At 45.1% G+C, this 25,177-nt stretch overlaps 1 protein-coding gene across 1 annotated transcript in view; it reads left to right on the top strand.

Annotated features, from left to right (window-relative positions):
- The window catches only part of CDHR3 (cadherin related family member 3), a 68,044-nt gene that overhangs the window by 18,418 nt on the left and 24,449 nt on the right, over positions 1–25,177 (top strand). The window contains 6 exon segments of the mRNA XM_010380651.2: positions 264–361; positions 11,256–11,350; positions 13,149–13,231; positions 15,379–15,401; positions 18,280–18,424; positions 21,497–21,686. Coding sequence (XP_010378953.2) covers positions 264–361; positions 11,256–11,350; positions 13,149–13,231; positions 15,379–15,401; positions 18,280–18,424; positions 21,497–21,686 — 634 coding nt within the window.

Here is a 25,177-nt window from a genome sequence, read left to right as displayed (position 1 = left end):
CACCCTGGAGCACCTCTCAACAGAGGACATGAATGAAGACTCGGTACCCGCTTGGCCAACCCTAGCACTTTATGAATTCCCCTAAATGGATCCACCCAGGACAGCTGGCCAGTGGTCTTGCTCATGGATTTTTTTATTGCGTTCTTGGCCCCACGATGCCAACGCGCTTGATTCCCTTGGTTGTGTACAGCTGCCCTGATTTTGGAATTCCCCATTTTTGCTTTAATAAGATGTTTCTTATTCCACTTTGGACACTGGTATAGGTCTACACCTCTACATAGTAGAAGGAGCAAACCCTGGATTCATTTACCAGGTTGAGGCCTTTGATCCAGAAGACACAAGCCGAAACATTCCCCTCGGTGTAAGCGTCCTTATATGGAAGAGGTGGTGTTTGTCCGTGTTAGGTTAGACACAGGAGCCTGCTGTCCTGAGTCTTGGTGGGGTGGGTTTGGGCGTGGCAATCGGGGGAATGTGCTGTCCACTTCCAAACGCAGTGTATGCAGGATAGTTGGAATGAATAAAGGGGCTCTGGGGCCAGACACTCTAGAGTGGATGTGTGGCTCTGTGTGATCTAGGCCCATTTGTTACCTCTCTAAGCTTCAGTTTCTTCATCTGTAAACCAAGAAGAGTATCAGCACCTATTGCAGTACAGAAGCTGTGAGTATTACATAGACAATGCATGTAAAACCATTTAGTGCAGTGCCTGGCATATCATAACTGCTCAATATTTTAAAAATCAAAGCTGATAAAAACCAGCTCTATTTTAAAATCATAAAATGTATACCCCAAATCCAAGCATTTACATACCTTTCTCAAGATATGAAGCCAAGCTGCTTAGAGCCAAGTTTAAAAAATGAAAAGAGGCCAGATGCGGCGGCTCATGCCTGTAATCCCAAGATAGGAGGATCAGTTGAACCCAGGAGTTTGATACCAGCCTGGGCAACGTAGTGAGACCTCATCTCTACAAAAAATAAAAAAATTAGCTGGGCATGGTGGTGCGTGCCTGTAATTCCAGCTACTTGGGAGGCTGAGGTGGGAGGATCACTTCAGCCTAGGAATTTTAGACTACAGTGAACTATGATCATGCCACTACACTCCACCCTGTGCAATAGAGCAAGACCCTGTCTCAAAAAAAAAAAAAAAAAAAAAAAAAAAAAAAAAAATTAAAGAGTCCACAGAATTCTAGGTTGTAGAGCAGGAGATTGGGTCCTGGGAATTGCCTCATGGTTCAGTCTGAGACAGCAGATGTCTCCCTTCTTAATCAGTTTTCTTAATGTAGCTACTAGTGGGGCAACTGTAACCACCAATCCTCAGGTGAAGCCTCTCAGTTGGTCCCTGGGAGTAGATGCCTTAGCTCCTGGCTCTGCCCACTAACGTGCCCTGTGCACACACTGCAGCTGAGCAGCCCAGGTTGGAGAGGGAAAAAAAGGCGAATCCCACCCAACTAACCTTGGAGCAGGAAACCATTCTGCCAACCCTGCCTTACACAGAATACTTGAAATATGACACTCGGGGAATTGGTAACACCAGGAGGCTGTTTCTACTGTTTGTTGCATGATTTGCGGCTTCAATTGGACTACTTTTTCTAACAGGAAGAAATGAGCCTCGGGAATGCTAGGACCAATATATATAGTCTACAGACTCTGAAACAAAGCTGTTATAAAATTATTGGATACAACTTAAAGTAAGGGAATAGTCTGTTTTTATTAGAAGATGATCCTGTGTAAAAAAAAAAAAATCACCCATTCATTCATTAACTCATTCATTCAGAATTCATTCATGTTAATATTTGTATGAATAAATGAATATGCAAACATTTAATGGGTGTCTATGTGTCAAGAGCAATCCTAGGTGCTTGAAATGCATACTTCTTAACATCCTTCTCATACTAGTTAGGAATGTGTTTGTCTGCAAATAACAAAACTTAACCATGGGAGTATACATTGGAACTTTTTTCTTCTCTAATAAGTCTAGACGCAGGCAGGGAGTTCAGTACTGGTGCAGCTGCTACCATCAGGAGCCCGGGCTCTTCCTACGCTTCTGTTTTTCTAACCAGAGCGTGTTTGTTGGCACTGTCCTCCTTTTCTCACCTCATGATTGCGAGATGGCTGCTGCACCTCCAGGATTTACTTCTGAGTTCCATGCAGGAAGAAGAAAGAAGCAAGCAGGGAGGGATACAGGGTAGAGAAGGCAGGCCCAATCTGTCCCTTTTTTTGGTCAGGAAAACAAAAACTCTTGGAAGCCCTACTCAGAGGACTTCTGCTATATCTCACTGGCCAGAACTGTGCCCTATGGCCACTTTTGCTTACTGGTGACCCAGGATTCTGGATGGAGATAAGGTCAGAAACCCAAAGTATAGCACCTCACTTACGTATTTAGTTGATTTCAACATTTACAAAGAACTCTCTGTGTACCAGGCATCCTATTAGAGACTTTGGAAACAGAGTTGAGTAGGACACATTGACCTCATGAAGTATAAACTGAATGGCAGAGATTCATGCGTGGGGGAGAAGGAATAGCTTTTCCTCCCTTGTCAAAAAGTTTATGGCTGACACTCCTATAACAAAGGAGAGATTAACAAGAAGAGAAAAGTGTAACAAATTTATTTAACCAAAGTTTTACGTGACATGGGAGGCTTCATAAATGAAGACCCAAAGACTCTCAGGGAAAACTGTATTTTTATGCTGAAGTTCGATGAAGAATGGGCAGTCGTGTAGAATCGTAACTGGACTAAAAGGGGTATGACCTAAAGGTAATACACTGAGGGAACTTAGCAAGGCCCTGTTTGTTCAGATTCTTCTTGGTCTCTGGTCGTAGGGTCTGGAATCCTCTAGAATCAGGTTCTTATGACCTACTTTTAGGGGTGGTAGGTCAGAGAATTCCTTTATGATCATGCTTCAGGGGAGAAAGTCGGGAGAAATAGGCTTCTTGCTTCTGAGGTTTTTTTCAATTGCCAAGACGCCATATTTTGGGTTATCATGTTCTGATTTTTGACACATGCATACACTAATTACAATTCAGTATGGCAATCACTGTAAAGTTTGTATAGGATCCAGTGGGGGCAAACTGGAAAGAATTTCAGTTGTGAAGACAAATATATATTTGTTTTTAAATCTCCACTTTAAATGTATCTCTCCAAATTATGCAGGCAGAATAAGGTCATGGCCCCTTTAAAAACACCTCATCAATCAGGTAGTTACCCTTTCAGAGGTGGGAAAGCTGCCCAGGTGGGAAGCAACTGCAGCAGGTGTTGCTCCCTTCAGAAAAAGTAGTGCCATCAAAAGTGTTCTGAGAGCAGCTGCAGGGGCTTGTGGCTTCTGCAGTGAGTTGAGGGGTTGTTTGGAGAGGGGGTACTCAGAGTTGCAGCACATATTGTTAATGAAATATTTAACACCTGTGCTGGAACTAACAGCTGTACAGAAAGTCAACAGTCAGCCTGCAGGAGCGGTGGACATAATCTGGAAGAAAACTTTCTCAGATTAGAAAAAGGTAATAACAGTTTAGGACATAACATATTATAGCCTTTGTACTTAGACATTTTATTCTGGGCGCTTGGGGGTACTAAGTAGAAGCAAATGACATAGTTAACTTCGTAAAAGTAGAAGGGAGGTGGGTTAATTTGCTACAGACCAACTTGTGCTTCTCAACCTTGGCTGTAAATTGAAACCACTGGGAGAACTTTAAAGAACACAGATGTCTAAGTCCCACCCAGTGAAAGTCTGATGTGGTTGGACTTGGATACAGCTTGGGCATCAGGACTATAAAGCCCCCAGGGAATCTAATGCATGGCCAGGGTTGAGGACTGCTGGTTTGTGACGTCATCTCCCAAAATTTCCAAGTCCCACTCCTGGAGTTTTCGAGTCTGAGTCTGCATTTCTGCATTATCTGAGAATAATTTTGCATATTTGGCAAATATCTGAGGCAATTATTCTGGTGAAAAAGGCTGGGAACATTGGTTTGTTTATTTTGAGAGAGGGTCTCACCTCTATCACCCAGGCTAGAGTATACTGGTGCAATCACGGCTCACTGCAGCCTCAACTTTCCTGGCTCAGGTGATCCTTCCACCTCAGCCTTCCGAGTAGCTGGGACTACAGGTGCCCACCATCATGCCCAGCTAATTTTTGTATTTTTTGTAGATAGTGTTTCGCTATGTTGCCCAGGCTGGTCTCAAATTCTTGGGGTCAAGCCATCCACCTACCTTGGCCTCCCAAAGTGCTAGGATTACAGACGTGAGCCACCACACCCAATGGAAACACCGGTTTTTAAGTGTTTTGCAGGCTTTAGAAGTGTGTTCAGGCATTAGAACATACTTAGGCTGATTTTAAAAATGCAGATTCCTGGACACTGCATGAGAACACTGAATTTGAATGCAAACCTCCCCGGTGATTCTGATGTACCATGTACTTCGAGAACCACTGGACTGAACAAACAGGGACAGACTTTAAAACACACCAAAGCACATGCCTGAAGTGACCTAGGCTTAGTTTGTGTCTGTCATCTTAACCTGGTGGGGTCTACGAGTCACCCTGCTTGTGGCAGCAACTAGAGAATGAATAATGGATTTTTAAAAATAGCTCTAGGATGCATTTTGAAACCTCAACCCCTTTAAAATGACAAATCTTACAACTCTTCTCCAGCTTAATAAAATGAAGCTGTATCACGGTAAATGTAAAATAGGTACTAATCTGGAAGCCACTTGTATTTGCTCCCTTCTTTTTAGTGAAATTTAAAAGGCATGTGCTGGTACATTGTTTGGACCAACACTGTTCAATATTGCACCGTCTCTGTCCAGCAAAGCTATAGTGTGAACCAGAAATGAGTGCTGCATGTGTAATTTTAAATGTTCTTTTTTTTTTTTTTTTTGAGGCGGAGTCTCGCTCTGTCGCCCGGACTGGAGTGCAGTGGCCAGATCTCAGCTCACTGCAAGCTCCGCCTCCCGGGTTTACGCCATTCTCCTGCCTCAGCCTCCCGAGTAGCTGGGACTACAGGCGCCGCCACCTTGCCCGGCTAGTTTTTGTATTTTTTTTGGTAGAGACGGGGTTTCACTGTGTTCGCCAGGATGGTCTCTATCTCCTGACCTCGTGATCCGCCCGTCTCGGCCTCCCAAAGTGCTGGGATTACAGGCTTGAGCCACCGCGCCCGGCCAATTTTAAATGTTCTTGTAGCCACATTGAAAGTAAAACAAAAGCCGGGTGCGGTGCCTCAAGCCTATAATCCCAGCACTTTGGGAGGCCAAGACAGGTGGATCACAAGGTCAGGAGATGGAGACCATCCTGGCTAACATGGTGAAACCCCATCTCTACTAAAAATACAAAAAACTAGCCAGGCGAGGTGGCGGGCACCTGTAGTCCCAGCTGCTCGGGAGGCTGGGGCAGGAGAATGGCATGAACCCGGGAGGCCGAGATTGCAGTGAGCTGAGATCCGGCCACTGCACTCCAGCCTGGGCGACAGAGCGAGACTCCGTCTCAAAAAAAAAAAAAAAAAAAAAAAAAAGTAAAACAAAATAAGTGAAATTAATTTTAATAGCTTATTTAACTCAGTATATTCAAAATATTTCAACATAGTCAACATAAAATGATTAATGAGATATTTTGCATTTTTTTCCATACTCAGTGTTCAAATTTCATGTGCATTTTACACTTACAGATCATCTCTGTGCAGACCAGCCACATTTTAATGCTCATAGTCACACGTACATGAGGGTAGTGGCTACTGCATTGGCCAGGCACAGGCTTAGATCTAGCATTGGTTACCCCTCCCTGGGTACCTTCTGTGCTGTGGTGGGCATGCAGATAGAGCTTGGAGGTATGCGTTAATAATGGGCTCAGAACGTGAGAAGGATGATCTGCAAGTGAATAATTATATTTACTGGCATTTCTTCTTTGGGTACTCCCCCACCTCTTCTCCACTCCCTGAAGGAGGCTCTTTGAGACCACCCTCCTCCTATTCAACTCCCACACTCTCTGCTTCCCCCTCTGCTTGGAAATGGCCACCGTGACTGCAGAAGAGCCTCCTTGGAGACTCCCAGGATGTTAATCAATCTCGCAGCTGGAGGCAAAATGATCTAGTGCAGCAATTTCTCCATTAAGGGGCTTTCTCTTGGCCTTTCCATTGAGGAAGGGCTTTTGCATAAAATGCAGTGTGCTTTGTCTTCACCAGGGCAGACAAAGGATTAAATTGAAAGAGCAATAACCTAGCTACTACCTGGACTTTTAGGAGGGCAGCAGGGGCCATTGTTCTCTTTCTATCTTCATCTTGCTCATGGCTCTAGGAAGTGGCAGCCGGTTGTGAGTTTTTGTTTTCCTGTGAATAAAGTGGTCATCATATGCCAAACCTGGCCCTATCAAGGGTCCTAGCTGGATGGGATCTTTCAGGTCTATTGAGCAGTACTTTATTTCTGGATGAGGGAGGGAACTGAGGGGCCAGGTAACTCCAGTGAGAACCCAGGTCTCCTGACCCAACTCCCTTCTACTCTGTTCTGGCAAGTTCTGCCACTGGCTTCCCACCCCATTCTTTTCTGAGTGACAGCATCCCTGTCCCCACCGTACATCCCCACCTGCCCCACTCATTCAGCTGCCCTGGTGTCTGCCTGCCAACTCAGGAGTCACCACCTGAAGTCTTAGCAAAAGGCGTTCCTCATTCTACTCCAGGTTCTTGTTAAAATGCTCATAAAAGGAAAAAGCAATGGTATTGGACAATTCCCACTCCAAATATGTGGTCACTGCTGGCTGTTTGTATGTTGAGAGGGACACTCAGATAGATGGGAATCATTGTTATTAAGATTAGCAAAGCCCGAATCTTGCAGCACAGAACCCAGGCCGATTATGGAAAAAGAATGACAGAGTGTGAGGGCATAGGATCTGCAGCTTTATCGGTGAAGGATTACATTAATAACAGCGTTTTGCATTTGTCATCCTGTCTCTTCTTAAAAACATTCAAGTACTTGCCTGTAACCCACTTAGCTCATCCTCAGAACAATGAACCACAAGCAGGAGCCACGTTAAGGGCTTGCAGTGGGTAGTTTTTTAACGGTAGTTTTTTTCTTCTAGGCACTCTTCCCTCCTTCCTCCTCCACGTCCCACCTCTGAGCTGAGACAAGGGTGGAACAGGGGAAAACAAAGAGAGGAATTGAGGCTTTTACAAAACATTCAGCTTCCATTGAAAAATATAGGAATGTGGCAACGTATTTGTAACTTGCCACAGTCCTGAGTGCTCTGGCCTTCTGGGGTGGGTTTGGAGCCATGTACTCAGTGGCTTGTGGAGCCATTGACACTCCCTGGATGTGGGCAGAATAAGGGTCTTTCCCTCTGGAAACTCGGCCTGTGGTGGCCTGGTAGTTGACTCCTCTATTCTATAAAAGACAAGAGGCTGAATTCTTGTTTGTTTCTACTGCAGGCCTGAAAGCAACTGATAGCTGCAAAGTGGCACAGGTTGAATCATTGGCCTGTGACTCCGACTGCAGTGGGGAAGTGAGCCTGGAGGTGGCATTCCCCTCTTACCCCAGGGAGCCTGACATTTCTGGAAACTGGGCCAGCTCCCTCCCACCTTCCTTTCTCCCTACACCAAGGCACAATCAAGGGTGAATGGGACAGGAAGGATGGGCTTCTTGTCTTCCAAACTAAAGCTTTTGTGTCTGAGAGCAAACCTAGCTGCAAAGGGGCTGCAAATAGAGAAACCTGGGGTGGTGGTAAAGAAATATTCCCAGCAGGAAAACCAGAGAGCTTGTCTGACAAGCATTTGTTAACTGAATTGATCTGATTACTCAGGACTTTTCTTAGCCAGGACTGGGGGCAGAGAGGGGCTGCAGTTGCTTTTCATTCCATTTAATTTCTGTTTTCCAAGAATGAATATCAAGGGAGCAGCTCTGATTAAACAAGCCTTTAAAAAGGGGGAGAAAATGCCAGGTTTTACAGAGAGCCTTGCTGAGTTGCTGGCAAATGGCCACATGACACAATATTTTTAGTCTTTGGATATTATCTCCTTTCTAAGTACAAAACTGCTATTCCCATTAACACAGCCCTTAGGTTCAGAGAAAAAAGAAATTAGCCTGGTGTTAAAAAGAAAAAAAAATCAAGATTCCAGGAAATCACCCTCTTAATCAAAATTAAAAAGAAAATTCTTGTGTGCCTAGTTCTACAGTTCTCCACATCCTTTTTATCTGCTGCTGTTTTTCTTTTTTCCTTTCTTTCCTTTCTGCATGAGTTGTTGAGACTGTGGGCCCAACTGGAGAAGATTTTATAGCTAAGTCTAGCATTATCACATTCAAATAGATTTTTAAAAAATGTTTTGCAGGATGGTTTTTTGTTGTTGCTTTTTAAAGATTCTCTAAGGTAGGAATGTTGATCTTATTTAGATGGGAAATGAGCAAGAAGAAAACTCCAATATTTAACATCGAACAAATATTTACTGAGCATCCATTATGTGCTAGTTACTGAGGATATAGGAGTGAATAAAATGAAGCCCTTTCCCTCATGGATCCCTTCTAAGGGGACAGCAGTAGTTAACATTTATTGAGGGCTTGCTATGTGCCAGGCATTGTTCTAGCACTTTATATGATAACCCATGAGGCATGCCCTAGTATTATTACTCTTTGTAGGTACTCACATGGCTAGAAAGTGATGAACTAGGATTCACATCCAGATATTCTGGCTCCAGAGTTACCAAACAAACTTAATTTACTACCCTAATTTGTGACTGTTGTATTCCAGATGAGTCTAAAAGTCCTTCTGAGTTCCCATCATATCCTGTATGTATCCCCTTTGGAGCACCTCCCCAAACCTTTGTTCCCTCAGTTGACCATAAGATTTTGGAGCGTAGGGCCTGTCTGTCTTCTCTGTATCCCAAGACCTTATCATGCTTGGGACCAACCAGAATTGGAGACCCAGCTCCTGGAGCATTTCAAAACACATGTGGAAGGACGCCCTGATTCAGATACATATAGTAAATCTCCTTCCCAACCCACGAGTCTCTATAACCCAGTTGTTCTATCATATGTAGCTTCAGGCTCTGATTTATGGATATGGGAGGCTTCTCTGTAGGGAAGGCTCTGCTCAAAGACACAGGATGGCTCTGTGTGTGGGCAGCTGCAGGCCTAGGCAATTGCTCCCAGGCCATGAGCTGGCATATTAATGGGGAGCTTGGGATTTAAACCCCACATTTGGGAGTACTGCCAAGGTACTTGCACAATTTGTGGGGCTGGAAGAAGGGTGCTCTGTGGAATCACCCAAATATTTCCCCTTAAAAATGAGCAGAAAATACCTAAATGATCAGCAAGAATGATTTAGTAAAATAAACCCCTGTAGTAGGATGCTGTGCCATCGTTAACTAACCAGCCTGTAAAATAAGACTTAAGAATAGGGGTAAATGCTCAAGATATAAATGCAAGGAACAGATATTATAATTTTGATGACAACATCATCCAACTATTTTTGGAGGGTATACGTTTGCATAGGAAAGAACAGAAGGCTAATCACCAAAATGAGATTTAATAGGTGGCATATTTCATTTCTTTTTTATACTTTTCTGTCTGCCTCGGTTTTGCATAAAATATGTTCATTACAACTAGAAAAACATTATTAAATAATAAACAAAAGGAAACATTAAAAAATGGCTTGAAAACCTTATATTGGCCTCAAAGGAGGCCTTTCATCTATCTTCTGTGCACACTTGCTTCTTGTACTGGAAGCTCAGCAGCACTCATAACACAGCAAATTGCTGGGTTGGAAACCTTGGCAGGTGTTTCCTTTGATTCTAGACTTCAGGGGCTGTGGCTGTGGTTGCAAAACCTCCACTGATGATCTGATCCAGAGATCTAAGGCCTTGAGGATAGAACATCCCTCATCCTAGCAGGAAATAATGAAACCTTCTAACCTTAAAGCCCTTTGGAAGAAATGAATATAAACATGTAAGTCTGTAACGTTGCTGCGAGCCTTCATATTTTACGGCACGCATTCTCATTTAATCCTCAATAACATGAAGGAGCAATTGGTTGTATCGGCCCTAAGTTATAGGCAAGAAAGGCACTTGTCCCAGACCTTGTGGTGAGGACCAGAGCTTAAGCCAGACACAGTGGCTCATGCCTGTAATCCCAGCACTCAGGGAGGCAGAGGCAGGTGGATCACTTGGGCTCAGCAGTTCAAGCCCAGCCTGGGCAACATGGTGAAACCCTGTCCCTACAAAAAATACAAAAAAAAATTAGCCAGGTGTGGTGGCACACACCTGTAGTCCCAGCTACTCGTGAGGATGAGATGAGAGTATCGCTTGAGCCTGGGAGGCGGAGGCTGCAGTAAGCCATGATAGTGCCACTGCACTGCAGGCTGGGTGACAGAGCCAGACTCTGTCTCACAAAAAAAAAAAAAGAACTTGGATTTTGAACCCAGCTCTTCTTATCCAGGCTCTTCCCCTGTTTTCTTGACTCCAACGTAGGAGAAACATAGCAATCTTGATGAGCTGCCATGGGTGGCACAGGCACAGTCCTCCTATGGGCTGGCCCTCAGTGGGCTGTACACACAAACCTGTCTCTTCTATCAGATCAAGGAGTTCTGGGCAGGGTGTCATTAAGAGAGCTGGGCTGGGAGCCAAGGACTACAAAGACTCTCAACTAAACAGAGATGTAGGAAGGACTTTCCCAATGGCCACATGCCAGGGATTAGATATAAAAACAGCTCTTCTATATCCCTAAACCAGCTTCCAAGCTATACTGTAAGCCCTTCTACGTTTCATTCTCAGTTCACCTTTGTCCCTTGTTCCTTTAGTCATTTCAATGAGTGATGCTTGTGCATTTTATACCCTGCTATATTGTAAGTTGTTTTTAAGGGTAGTGACGGATCTTACTCACTTTGGTATATTACCTAGTGGGTAGTAGGTGTATTTAAACAGTGTTGGTTAAAGCGAAGGCATAGAATCAAAATCACAAGTTGTCCAGAAGAAGTGAGAACACAGTGATAGGGATAAGAAGACTGGACTCAGAAGCAGAGCCTGCCTTGACAGGGGCCTTTTATATACTTTCTGTAGTTAGAACAGGATCCACTCACCAGGTTTTCAGGGTGTGGTCAACCAGGGCTCAGACCAACAGAGCCAGAAGTTTCTGGATTCAAGAGCGATTAAATTGGATAACTGCTCATTTGAACCGCATCCTGATGCATTGAGAATGTTCCAAGGGCTAAGAATATAAAATAGGAAATGAGCACACACATCTTCCAGGGAAGGGTGGGTAGGTGGGCTGATTTCACCAAATTTTTTCCCTTGTTTTTTAGTATTTCCTGATTTCTCCCTCAAAGAGCTTCAGAATGTCTGCTAATGGCACCCTCTTCTCCATAACAGAACTAGACTTTGAAGCAGGACACAGCAGGTAGCCTTGCTACTGACCTTGCTTGAAGTACTATTGATCTGAGGGTCAAGGAAAACATAAGGAATAGGTCACAGTGCAACCTGAGGGTAGCTGGGTGGGGGCCCTTGAGCAGTCTACAGCCTCATTGTAAGCTCAGATGGTAGTGAACCCCAGAGACGGATGGGAAATAAGGCAATTGTCTGAGAGGCCTCTTTTGGTCTCCAGAGAACAAGAATGACAGTATGGGAAAGGGTGCCCAAGTACAGGAGTGTCATGAGCAGTGCAAGGTCAGACATAACCAGGTTCATGCACATTTGTGTCTTTCCATAAGGTCAGGTTTTTACTGATGCTATTTCTTTCTTTTGTTTTTTGAGACAGAGTCTGGCTCTGTCACCCAGGCTGGAGTGCAGTGGCGCAATCTCTGCTCACTGCAAGCTCCCGCCTCCTGGGTTCACACCATTCTCCTGCCTCAGCCTCCCGAGTAGCTGGGACTACAGGCGCCCACCATCACGCCCAGCTAATTTTTTGTATTTTTAGTAGATACTGGGTTTCACCTTGTTAGCCAGGATGGTCTCGATCTCCTGACCTCGTGATCCACCCGCCTCGGCCTCCCAAAGTGCTGGGATTACAGGCGTGAGCCACCGCGCCCGGCCATTACTGATGCTATTTCAATCCTAAAAGCCATGAGCTACATGGAATTCCCAAGGAGGCAACTCTGCTTAGACTTCTTGCTGACTCAGTAGTCAGAGCACACAGACTCAAGCCACTCCACAGGTCAGTCAATATTGTAAACCATACATAGTATACTTCATCAGCACATAAATGTTATAAATTAAACATTCTACATCAAACAAAGTAACATTTAACATCATGAGAAAAGGGAATAGGAAAAAGAGGTTAATAAACCAGACCAAGGACAGTGATGTCCAAGGTCTGACTCTCCAAGGACAAGGAGAGTGTCTTGGCCATATCCAGATGGTCATCAATGTCTTGCAAGGACGAGTCTTTGATTTGGGCAGATGCTGGGTGCTGATTACAGGTGACAGCAAGGTGGGGTCTGTCAAGATGGCCATGTCAAGCCGGTGAAGTCCTGCTCGTTTTACGGCCCTTGAGTCCTCTGGTGAAGATTGATAGTAAAGGATTATGCCCTTATCTGGTTGAGTGTTGTCTCTATTGATTAGGTGAACAGCTGGACCCTGCTGGCTTGATGCCTTTTGAAATGTAAGATGGCATTTTTTTTTCTAAGATGGAGTCACTAATGTCAAGGGTGATCTATACAAGACTTCTCCAACCCCTTCTTGTTTGGGAGAGGCAGCCATCCAAACAAAGGGTCTGATGAGGGGAAAGCAATAAAGTAGGGTGAGCAGGCCTTGGGGAAAGTCCAGGCTTTGTGGATGAAAACATGTTGGCCTTGGGGTGAAGGAGGTGAGGCTCCTGGCTCTGCGCCAGGTGTGGGAACAAGAGCTAGCCATGTGAGCCGTGGGAGCCTCGCTTCCTCCCATGGGAGTGATATGCACGTTCCAGGGCTCTTGTGAGAAACACCGGGATAGAGTGTGCAGCATGGCGCTAGAGCAGACGCTGACCTGGTGGGACGATGGTGGTGAACAGCCCCTGCAGAATGAGAAGCAGCCAGTGGGTTCTGAGACGGGAGGAGAAAGGTCGCCCTGCAGGCCCTGAGACTGTGGGGGCATTACGGAGAGGGTCACCACCAAAAGGACAGGCTCTGCTCTCACTCCTCCTACTCCATATTTTTCCCCATCCTGTTTTGAAATAGTGCCAGCAAAGCTTGATTCTCTTACGTGGAATGTTTCCCTGGCAGTTTCCATCTCATCATGGAGGTGAGGGACAGTAGAGGCCTCAAAGCCTCCACAGCGCTCCAGGTGAAGCACCTCACTTTACCAGGTAGGCCTGAGGGCATGCAGGACTCCCTGGGCCGCAGGCACGTCCTTCTTAGGTGGCCTCATCTCCTCTGGCACATTTAATACAAGGCAGAGGGATGCCCTTTGCTCTGGCCTGCAGGAGAGATTAGAGGCATGAGCTCTTCAGAGTCTTTATCCTGGCCTCTGGACTCTCCGGACTGCTGTTTTCCACCTTTGCTGCCTCTGCCTCCTGTACCCTGACATTGACATGCACCATGGGATTTTGGATATGGTGTGGAGAAGGGGTGGACACATGCCCTGGGGTGTGGCCTGCCGCTGTGCACATGCAGAGGGTGCTTTTAAAATAAAGTGCCACACGTTAGTAACAGCAGCGTCCCAGAGCATGCACCATCACTCACGACTCCCTAATGCCCGCTCCTAGCATGTCATCCTCGCACTGAGGAGAGGGCTATTTTCAGGGTGCCTGCCCTTTACTGGCTGCTCTAAAGTTTCTTCCTGCCATCATGGATCCAAAAAAGTCATCCGGCTGTGTCTGGCAGCTCCTCTGTCCAGCAGAGGTGGGAAGGGTAAATGCATCGGGTGGAGGGTAGTTTGTGAAAATGTGCCTGGCACTATCCCAGACACAAAAGAAGATCTGAGCCTATCGTAGATGGGGATTTAGGAGGAGATGATGGGATTGTGAGCTAGTAGATGGCACTGCAAACAGCCTGGCATACTGCTTACAGAGCCTCTGCCTGCCCCAGTCCCTGAGATGGGCATAGGAGCCAGCCACAAGGAAAGTGGCAAAATCACCTTTAATAGCATGAATGGCTATGAATAGATTCAGCACAGGATACTCCACCAATAAAAGACCCTTAGGCCTCAGAGGTGGGTAGAGGGCTTGCAAAAGTATTCCAAGATTGGGAGGTATTAAGGCAACCTTACTCCCAGACTAACCTGGTGCCGCTTGGCAAACATACCACAATTGTACAACTTCTGGATGTTAACACAGTCTCCAGTCCAGTGGCAGGTGTCAAAGAATGCATCTGCTCCACCCCCACAGCCTGGGGATGGAGCCCTGATACGTTCCTCTTTCAAACCTTGACCCTCAATCTTTCTGCTGTTATTAAATTGTTATGTAATGCTTTCCATCAGCACCTGATGCTGGGTTAGGTTCAGAAGGAGAGCTCAGTGCCTTTGGGCTGACAGGTGGCTCCTGGAGCAAAGTCCAGGCAGCCTATTAACAGTTATGATATCCCAACCCAGACTCAGGCTCAGGTATGGGCCCACACAGCTCTGCATTCTTCAAGAACCCCCAGAGGAAGGTGATGGCTGCAGGGCTGGAGCAGATGCATTCTTTGACACCTTCCCCACAAATCCCATCTGGGAGGAGGGGAGGAGGGTTAATGGGGTTGCAAAGGGAAAAATAATAAGTCCTCCCCAGGGGCAGAGCTTATAAACCATCTGGTTTGGACGACATCTTCCAAAATACAGAAACTGACTTTAGCTGAGAGAGAACATGACCCTTGCTGGCTTAGGATGCACCCAGAGGTCAGCCTGGAACTCTCTGGTTCTTATTTTAGGTTTGAAAGAGGAACATATTGGGCTCCATCCCCAGGCAGACAGCATGATCTGTGTAACAGTCTTTTGTTTGTTTGTTTGCTTTTCAAGTCAGTCGACTTTATTTCAAACAGCATTCCTTGGTTGAAGGTGAGGATGGGTCTGCTAGAGCCTCACTCCAAAAGAAGGAGTGGGGGCAGTCAATGAGAGTCATCCTCATCCCTCAGCCATCACCATTTGAAAGGATTTACTCGGTTTCAAACTACATGCTGACTTCGGGGGCTTTCATGGTTTCCTTGAGCTTCTGAGCCTCCTTTTCCCATAAATCAGTGCTAGCACTAATGATAACTTCTTTAATTCAGGATTAACAAAATTAAATCCTCAAACAGACTCAAGTGTACTGAGTTTGAGGGTGAAATACAAATGTAAAATGTACAGACAGCCTTTCTATCTTTACTATTTGTTAAACTCATGCAATTAACACAACCAAAGCAAGTCCTATGTCTATTCTTGAGAATGTCTTCCCATTTTACCCCTGGGTGGTGACAAATGTCAGAAAGCTTTATAGACTCAGGATGCATGATCTGCCATTATTGAAGCTGAGCATCTTATTATAAAAGCACCTGACAGACCGGGTGCAGTGGCTCACGCCTGTAATCCCAGCACTTTGGGAGGCCGAGGCGGGTGGATCACCTGAGGTCAGGAGTTCGAGACCAGCCTGACCAACACGGTGAAACCCTGTCTCTGCTAAAAATACAAAATTAGTCAGGCATGGTGGCGGGTGCCTGTAATCCCAGCTACTCAGGAGGCTGAGACAGGAGAATCGCTTGAACCCGGGAGGCGAGGTTGTGGTGAGCCGAGATCATGCCACTGCACTCCAACCTGGGCAGCAAGAGCAGAACTGCACCTGACATATTTACTGTTTTCCTGTGCACGGAGCTTGCTGTGTGTGCAGAGCACTTTATTTTAGAGTTGGGTAGGTAGGTCTTTCTCCCCTCCTGCCCATTTCTTTTGTATTTACTCAGTCCTTTTCCACCTGGTGCCTGGCAGTGTCATGCACACCTTGGGCACTTACTGAATACTCATTCATAGTGGTGAAGCCATCCATGGCTTCCCAGCATTCACACCCTTCCCCATGAGTGTGGCTGCTGGCCCAGGCTCTGGGGGTCATGTGTTACAGGGAAGAAGGGTGTGGGAATACAAGTGGTAGCAGAGCTTTACTCTGTCAGGGTGGCTGCATGGCACCTGGCTTCACTGTGCTTTGAATAGCTCTTAACTGTCGTCTATGTTGAATGATATTTTATATATACCTGTATCTTGGATTCAAAAATCAAATAGACTAAAGATTTTATCTCCTGCCAGGCTCAATGTCAGGTTAACCAAGGAGAGAATATTTCACCTGAGCAGCTGTGTCGTGGCCAATAGCCTGACTAGTTCCCTTCTTGGGGATCTGGGTTTCTGGAGCACCCAGCATGGACTAGATGAGCCTTCAGAGCAGTGTTTCTTAAACAGCAGCACTGCTGGCATTGAGCCAGGTACCCCTTTGTAGAGGGGCTGTCCTGTGCATTGGAGGATGTTTAGCAGCATCTCCAGCTTCTATCCCCTAAACATCAATAGCAGCTCTCTCCCCTAGTTGTGAAAATCAAACATGTGTTCAGACACCACCCCCACCCCCCAGCTGAGAACCACTGCCTGAGAAGGAAGGAGGGATGATGGGAGGAAGGGGCTTTTCCTCCGTGTCCTCTCTCTGTCCTGTGGGAGGCTGGGAGCCTGTGGTTGCCACCTGTGGCATCACCTTATAATCTTCCTTCTGAAATGTTAAATCCTATATAGATCTGCTGGGCAGATCTTGTGAAAAAGCTAATCCTGGTTCGGAGAGCTGGGGTGGGCAGACCTGAGGTCTGCATGTCTAACCAGCTCCTTGGCGATGCTTTTACTAGGAGCATGCTTGGAGCAGTAGTGCACGGCTGTGTGATTAGCACAGGCATCTTAGTGACCTCTTTGTTGGAAGTTAACAGAACTCACTCATGATGACCAAAGCAAAAGCATACTATATCAGCAACAGGGGCACTCACAGAAGGGACTGAGGGGCTTGGCCCAGCCTAGGGAGCTGGGGCCATCTCCTTCCCTCCTGGTTCTGGTTTCGGTTCCTGCCACCCCATCTCTTTGGCCCCATCCCCCTTTGCCTATTCCTAGACCCACCAGGGGCAGCATCACAGACTCCCTGAGAAGGAGGTATGTCAGGTAAGGGAGAGGATGAATGGGCCTGTTTCAGTGGGACCCTGGAGTGACCTTAGGCTGAACATGATTACTGTCCCCCAGCAATGGAGTATACCCACAGAAGACCACCTTGTGAATGGATGTGGGGGGAACTTGGATCCAGGGAGGAGCCCTGGTAGGGAGGGTTGGGGTGAGGCCCTGGTTCCTGCCTTTCTCTGACTACCCCTGACTCTAGCTATTGATTTCCTGCCATTTCTCCTTCCTCTGGCCTTACCTACCTTATAGGGATGGTGAGATAGCACAGCAGAAATATTCCGAGCTCATGAAAGGAATGCAGTCACTTAGATCTGAGAAGTACTATACCCCTCTTGAAGATCCCATATGGGAAGACCTCCACTTGGGAAACCAGGGAATTAGAGGTGACTATTTGCCCCATATTCCTGCAGAGTTATTTTAAACAATAAGCCTCCCTTAGAGCATTCAAAATTACTCAATGTATAGTTAGTTAAAACTCCCAACCTATCAGTCTCACTATTGGCCTGTTCCAAAGGCATCGGCGGAGGTCTGAGGAAGATGGGTAAGTTGGTGATTTGGGGTTATCTTACAAGAAGGAGGACAGTGATGGGGCCTGGTCTTCTGCCAGGGGACCTATTTCTCAGTTCAGAAAGCTGACCTCATGATTAATACAACTTGGAAAGGTGCACGAGTTCTGTGCATAAATTCTATATCCTCAGGCAAAAAAAAAAAAAAAAAAAAAAAAAAAGACAAGGAAGAAAAAAAAGTGAGCAAAGGCATGAGAATACAGAAGCTTTACAATTTTTCTGGCTTCTGATGGCAGCCATGGGATAGGAGTCAGGAACAAGGGAGGGAACCCGCAACTCTGTACATGACCCTGGCGTGTAACTCTGGACACACTGATTTCTAAAAGAATTCAGGGAAATCTGCACAAAAAGTGGGAAAATGAGAAAAGATAGCCGGATAGGACACCTATCTTTATTTCAAAAGACGTTAATGCCAAAGCCAATCTGAAATGACATCAGGCAGATGTGCGTAGAGTCAGAGACTGTGGCCCATGTAAATTGTTGCAACGACAGCATGGTACTTTCTTCACATCCACAGGGATGTGATCTTTGGGAATACAAAAGCCAGCCACCCCTCCTTTCCACTGCTGTGCTCTCCCTCTGAGCATGTTGATACAACTTGAACAGCTCTGCACTATATTTAGCACTAACCAAAATATCAATCACCTAGACACTACCTTCCCGTGCCCCTGAAAATTAGTTGTGTCTGCAGTATCTCTGTTCCAGTCAGACATGAGTGTACACGATCCTGGAGGAACTGAGTCTAGGAACCATCATGGCCAATATCACAGTGGAGAATCCTGATGATGAAGGTTTTTCTAGCCACCTCCTCTACAGCATTACCACTGTTAGCAAATATTTCATGATAAATCAGTGTAAGCCACTCACCTCCATCCTTAAGTGCATCCTCTAATTCAGCCATTTGAATTGTTTTACAATGCAGTTGTCCCTCGACACCCATGAGAATTGGTTCTAGGACGCACCGTGGATACCAAAATCCATGTATGCTCAAGTCTCTCCTATAAAATGGCATAGTATTTGCATATAACCTATGCATATCCCCCCATATACTTTATATCATCTCTAGATTCCTTATAATAACCAATGCAATGTAAATGTTATGTAGATAGTTGTTGTATTGTTTAGGGAATAATGACAAGAAAAAAATGTCTGTGCATGTTTAGTACAGATGCAACCAGCCATTTATTTTTCCTGAATATTTTTAATCCTCAGTTGGTTGAATCTGAGGATGCAGAACCCATGGATACAGAGGGCTGATTGTATTTTTCTTATCTTCTGGTATGGGGCACGTCTTTCTGACTGGGGTCATCATTGGTTACCAAGGTAATAGATGTATTAAAAGCAGCTGGCATGGGGGCTGGGAAAACTAAATAGGGTTGACAGCTGTGTGACTCTTCACCTTTGTGGGGGATGGGTCGGGGGTGGTGAAGAGATTTATTTTCTTACCCATTGTTAGGTTTGTGACTGAGACCTCTATAAAAAAAGACAGATTAACAAGAGAAGAGCATACAAATTTATTCAATGTTAAGTTTTATGTTACACCAGAGTCTTCAGAAATGAAGACTCAAAGAAACAGGGAAATCCATGTGTTTTTATGCTCAGTTTGATGAAGTGAGTAATTATGGAGAAGTATGATTGCAGGACAAAAGGGTATGACCCAATGATAATAAACCTGGGGAATTCAGTGAGGTCCGTTTGTTCAGATTTTTCCTGGCATCTCTGTCTTCCAGAATAGGATGTTCCTTTCCTCCAGGTATAGGTAGGATACCTCTGGAATGAAGATCTTATGACTGCTTCAAACGAAAGCCAGAGAGCTCTTTTATGGGCTGCTTCAGGGAAGAAGGGCAGGAGAAGGTCAGAGACCTTCCTGCTTCTGCTGTTTTCTCAAATGCCAAGGTGCCATATTTTGAGATAATGTGTCCTGAATCCCATCACCTTTTTCTCAAAGGCAGGTGTGTAAGGATGGATGGGTTACTTATCCTGAGGGTTCCCTGAAGTCTTCTGAAGAGAGGGGCTATATCAGCACTGTCCAATAAGAATAGAATCAAGTCACTTATATAATTTCAAAGTCTCTAGTAGTCACATTTTTAAAAAGTAAAAAGATATAGGAGAAATTAATTTTAATTAGGCATTTTTATTTAACATGTATAAAATATTATCATTTCAACACGTGATCAATACTTAAAAGTTATTCACGGCCAGGCATGGTGGCTCATGTCTGTAATCCCAACACTTTGGGAGGCTGAGACCGGAGGATTGCTTGAGCCCGGGAGTTTGAGACCAGCCTCGGCAATGTAGCAAAACCCTGTCTCTACTAAAAGTTTAAAAATTAGCTGAGTGTGGTGATCCACACCTATAGTCCCAGCTACCTAGGAAGATGAGGCAGGAGGATCTCTTGAGCTCAGGAGTTTAAGGCCACAGTGAGCTATGATCATTCCACTCTACTCCAGCCTGGGTGACAGAGGAAAACCCTGTCTCAAAAAAAAAAAAAAAAAAAAGTGATTCATGAGATATTTCGTATCATTTTCTTTGGTACCAAGTCTTGGAAGACTGTTGTATGTTTTGTACTTACAGTACATCTCAATTTGGATTAGCACCATTTAATTGCTCAATAACTCTCATGTGACTAGTGGTAACTGTATGGGACAGTGTCATTTTGCTCAGTCTGCCAGACCGATGGAGTTATTTTCCCATCTGAATATCTCTGAAGAGAACGAATTCCCCTTCTCTGCACTTCTATAACCATCTTTTCCTGGGGCCTTAGTACACACCAGGTATTATGCTGAGTGATTATTCACATACATCTCATCTCAAGTACTCAAGATAGCAACTCAATGAACTATCATCGTTCACATTTTACAGATGAGGAAACTGAGGCCTAGGGAGAGCCTCAGGCAGGTTAAACAATTTGTTCAAGGTCTTACAGCTTGTAGGTCGTGAAGCCAAAGTACCAACCTAAGCCACCTGATTCCTCGGGCCTGTCCTCTTAACCACTACCAGACTGTCCCACTCCTGTAAGTCCTGATCGCATCACCAGAAAGGACTTCCAGCCTTAGACGATCCCAGAAAAAAAAAATGTGCTATTGGCTCCTTAGGCTTTTCGGGCTTTCGGACAGGCTTTTTTGCTCTGTCACCCAGGCTGGAGTAGAGTGGAACATATTCCCAGGAGAGCCAGACAAAGGCAATAATTGTGCACTGCCTCTGAAAATGTCCTAATGCCCTGTCAGCTGATAGTGTAGGGACAACCATAGCTGAGAGTTCTGTTCACTCTAGTGTTGCAAAATTCAACTTTTAACAAGCAGAGCGAGTTGTTTTTTTTTTTTTTTTTTTTTTTTTTTGTTGAGCATATTTATTAAGATTCTTTGGTCACAGGTAACAGAAACTAAGGCAAACCAAGCTAACAGAAAAAAAAAAAAAAAAAAAAAAAAAAAAAAAAGACAAATAAAAGAAAAAGGCAGGGACATCTATCAACAGGAATCTGGGCATCTCCTAAGAAAATGTCAAAAGATGGGGGCATACGAAGGATGTGACCCAGTGCTGCTCCAGGGACCTAGGCTCTGTAGCTCCACAATTAGCCTGACTGATCTTCCAATGTGTGCCTTTCAGTTACAAATTCTCCAATAAGAGAGCCCTGTGGGTCAAGCTGGAGTCAGTTATTCACCAGTCCAGTCCACTCTGGGCAAGGGCTGCCACCAGGGACCCAACTCTGGAGTGCAGTGTGAAAAATCCTAGAAGGGTCAGGCCAGATACCCCAATAAATGTCTAACAGAGGAAATTAATGAGTTTTCAAAAATGTATTTGTATAGAGATTATGCTCTCCATAAGCTCTTCCTCACGTTAGAATGGTCTTTTCCAGTTTTCTCCAAGTTTCTGTATTCCTTTTCATTTCTCTTCAAAGGGTCACATTCTAACCTTTGCTTTCTTCGTGACTGGTGCAATCCAAGTGGCCCAAATGATAGACCGAGATGCAGGTGAATTGAGACAAAATCCCACCATTTCCCTGGAAGTTCTAGTGAAGGACAGACCATATGGGGGTCAGGAGAATCACGTCCAGATAACCTTCATTGTGGAAGACATCAGCGGCAATCCTGCCACATGCCAAAGGTTCACCTTCAGGTATGCACACTTCGAAACCTGGGTTAGACATTCTACCTCTTTGGTGGTCCTCCACCCTTTGGCTTATCTGGTATATTCTCAGGAGGACCTGTAGAATTATAAGCATTTGGAGAAACAGCTCAGTAGAATAAATCGATGTGAACTGTTCACTTTTGTCCACAGGTTTCCCTGTTGTCATCCTTTTTTCTTCCTTCTCTTTCATTTTCCTTCTTCTTCATTATCTCCCTTGTTCACTTTCTTACTCTTAAGAATTATTTTTTATTTTGCTCCCTTCTATATCCTGCTCATCTCCGTTGGTGAAAAGGACCACAGGGACTTGTTAGGCCCTCTCTAGACCATGCCTGTTTTTGTTTATTGCCACGGGTGGCAAGATGGGGCTGTTAGTTAGCAGTTATAATAGATGTTTGAGACTTAGGATCAGTGAATAGGAACTCCCAGAGAAACACACCACCAGCCAGATGAATAAATCAAACCAAGTACTTATGTAAAACCAAACAAAGCATTGAATTCACCTTACACAACTTAATTGAATATAAACAAAAGACATCCAAAAGGGAAAAAATGCAGGTACAAGTGGGATACAAGTGATTTTGTATATTTTGACTAATTCTTTGTCCCACAATCTATTTGCTATTATTTTACAATAAAGTCGCTTGTGATTCTGGGTTAATATGCTTTTTGAAAACAATATTATCTTTCTACTATTTTGTCAAAGAGTCACATGATTAGTACTTTCTCACATAAGCCTCATCTCTAAGGTTTGGTTCCAGCCAGTCTCTGGTCTCCTGAGAGGCTGAAGAGGGCTCTTTGGGAGGAATTGGAGTTGTGGGGAGCAACTCCACAGTAGCCCTTGCTAAAAGACAGCCCTGTATCCGGAGCAAGGCTGACGACCGGGGTGGGTCTCAGTTCCAGATGTCCCCATGGGGAGAGTCTCCTGAGTTTATCTTTGAGTGGTTTTGTAAGTTTTCTCCAGGCGACTCTGGACATAGACCCAATACATGCAGAGGACAAAGGACCCTAGACCAGGATTGCCTTGGAGGAGCAGGGGAAATAGAAATTCCTTTATTATACTCGTGCATGCCTCCCTGTCCCAAATGGCATGCCCAGCATAATGCTAAAGGATCCATGTGGCCTCAAGTCTGGTATCAAAACGGTTAAACTCTGTTCTGGACGCACCCCTGACTTGTCTCTTCAGATCCAGTCTCCACCCTGCTCTGTGCTCCAAGATGCTGACCTGGATGGATACTGTATTAGTCTGTTTTCATGCTGCTGATAAAGATACACCTGAGACTGGGCAATTTACAAAAGAAAGAGGTTTAATTGGACTTACAGTTCCACATGACTGGGGAAGCCTCACAATCATGGCAGAAGACAAGGAGGAGCAAGTTACATCTTACATGGATGGCAGCAGGCAAAGAGATAGAGCTTGTGTAGGAAAACTCCCACTTATAAAGCCATCAGATCTCATGAGACTTAGTCACTATCACGAGAACAGCACAGGAAAGACTTGCCCCTATGATTCAATTTCCTCCTATCAGGTCCCTCCCACAACATGTAGGAATTCAAGATGAGCCTTTGGTGGAGACACAGCCAAACCATATCATCCTGCCCCAGTCCTTTGCAAATCTCATGTTCTCACATTCCAAAACCAATCATGCCTTCCCAACAGTCACCCAAAGTCCTAACTCATTTCAGCATTAACTCAAAAGTCCACAGACCAAAGTCTCATCTGAGACAAGGCAAGTCCCTTCTGCCTATGAACCTGTAAAATCAAAAGCAAGTTAGTTACTTCCTAGATACAATGGGGGTATAGGCATTGGTACAGCTGTTCCAAATGGGAGAAATTGGCCAAAATGAAGGGGCTACAGGTCCCATGCAAGTCTGAAACCCAGCGGGGTAGTCAAATCTTAAAGCTCCACAATCATCTCCTTTGACTCTATGTCTCACATCCAGGTCACACTTATGTAAGAGGTGGGTTCCCATGATCTTGGGCAGCTCTATTCCTGTGGCTTTGCAGGGTACAGCTTCCATCTCGGATGCTTTCATGGGCTGGCACTGAATATCTGTGGCTTTTCCAGGTGCACGGTACAAGCTGTCAGTGGATTTACCATTCTGGGGTCTGGAGGACAGTGGCCCTCTTCTCAGAGCTCCACTAGGCAGTGCCCTACTAGGGACTTTGTGTGGGAACTGCAACCCCACATTTCCCTTCTGCACTGCCCTAGCAGAGGTTCTCCATGAGGGGCTGCCCCTGCAACAAACTTCTGCCTGGGCATCCAGGCATTTCCATACATCCTCTGAAATCTAAATGGAGGTTCCCAAACCTCAATTCTTCTGTGTACCCATAGGCTCAACACCACATGAAAGTTGGCAAGGCTTGGGGCTTCCACCCTCTGAAGCAATAGTCTGAATTGTACCTTGGCCCCTTTTAGTCACAGCTAGAGCAGCTGGGATGCAGGGCACCAAGTCCCTAGGCTGCACACAACAGAAGGACACTGGGCCTGGCCTATGAAACTATTTCTTCTTCTTCCTAAACCTATGGGCCTGTGATGGGAGTGGCTCCCACAGAGATCTCTGACAGGCCCTGGAGACATTTTCCCCATTGTCTTGGTGATTAACATTCAGCTCCTTGTTACTTATGTAAATTTCTGCAGCTGTCTTGAATTTCTCCTCAGAAAATGGGAGTTTCCTTTCTATCGCATTGTCAGGCTGCAAAATTTCCAAACTTTTAAGCTCTGCTTCCCTCATAAAACTGAATGCCTTTAAGAGTACCCAAGTCTCATCTTGAATGCTTTGCTGCTTAAAAATTTCTTCTACCAGATACCCTAAATCATCTCTCTAAAGTTCAAAGTTCTACAAGTCTTTAGGGCAGGGGCAAAATGCCACCAGCCTCTTTGCTAAAACATAACAAGAGTTACCTTTGCTCTGGTTCTCAACAAGCTCCTCATCTCCATCTGAGACCACCTCAGCCTGGATTTCATTGTCCATATCATTATCAGCATTTTGATCAAAGCCATTCAACAAGTCTTAAGGGAGTTCCAAACTTTTCCATATTTTCCTGTCTTCTTTTGGACCCTCCAAACTGTTCCAACCCCTGCATGTTACCCAGTTCCAAAATTGCTTCCAGATTTTCAGGTATCTACAGCAGTACCCTACTCTATTGGTACCAATTCACTGGATTAGTCCATTTTCATACTGCTGATAAAGACATACATGAGACTGGGTAATTTACAAAAGAGGTTTAATGGACTTACAGTTCCACGTGACTGGGGAAGCCTCACAATCATGGCAGAAGGCATGGAGGAGCAAGTCATGTCTTACACAGATGGCAGCAGGCAAAGAGAGAGCTTGTGCAAGGAAACTCCCCGTTATAAAGCCATCAGATCTCGTGAGACTTATTCACTATCACAAGAACAGCACAGGAGAGACTTGCCCCCATGATTCAATTTCCTTCCACTGGGTGCCTCTCACAGCATGTGGGAATTCAAGTTGAG

The sequence above is a fragment of the Rhinopithecus roxellana genome, chromosome 6 (genome assembly GCF_007565055.1).
Source record: "Rhinopithecus roxellana isolate Shanxi Qingling chromosome 6, ASM756505v1, whole genome shotgun sequence".
Taxonomy (NCBI): domain Eukaryota; kingdom Metazoa; phylum Chordata; class Mammalia; order Primates; family Cercopithecidae; genus Rhinopithecus; species Rhinopithecus roxellana.
The sequence above is the reverse complement of the archived record's forward strand: the minus strand, read 5'-3'. Positions and strand labels throughout refer to the sequence as shown.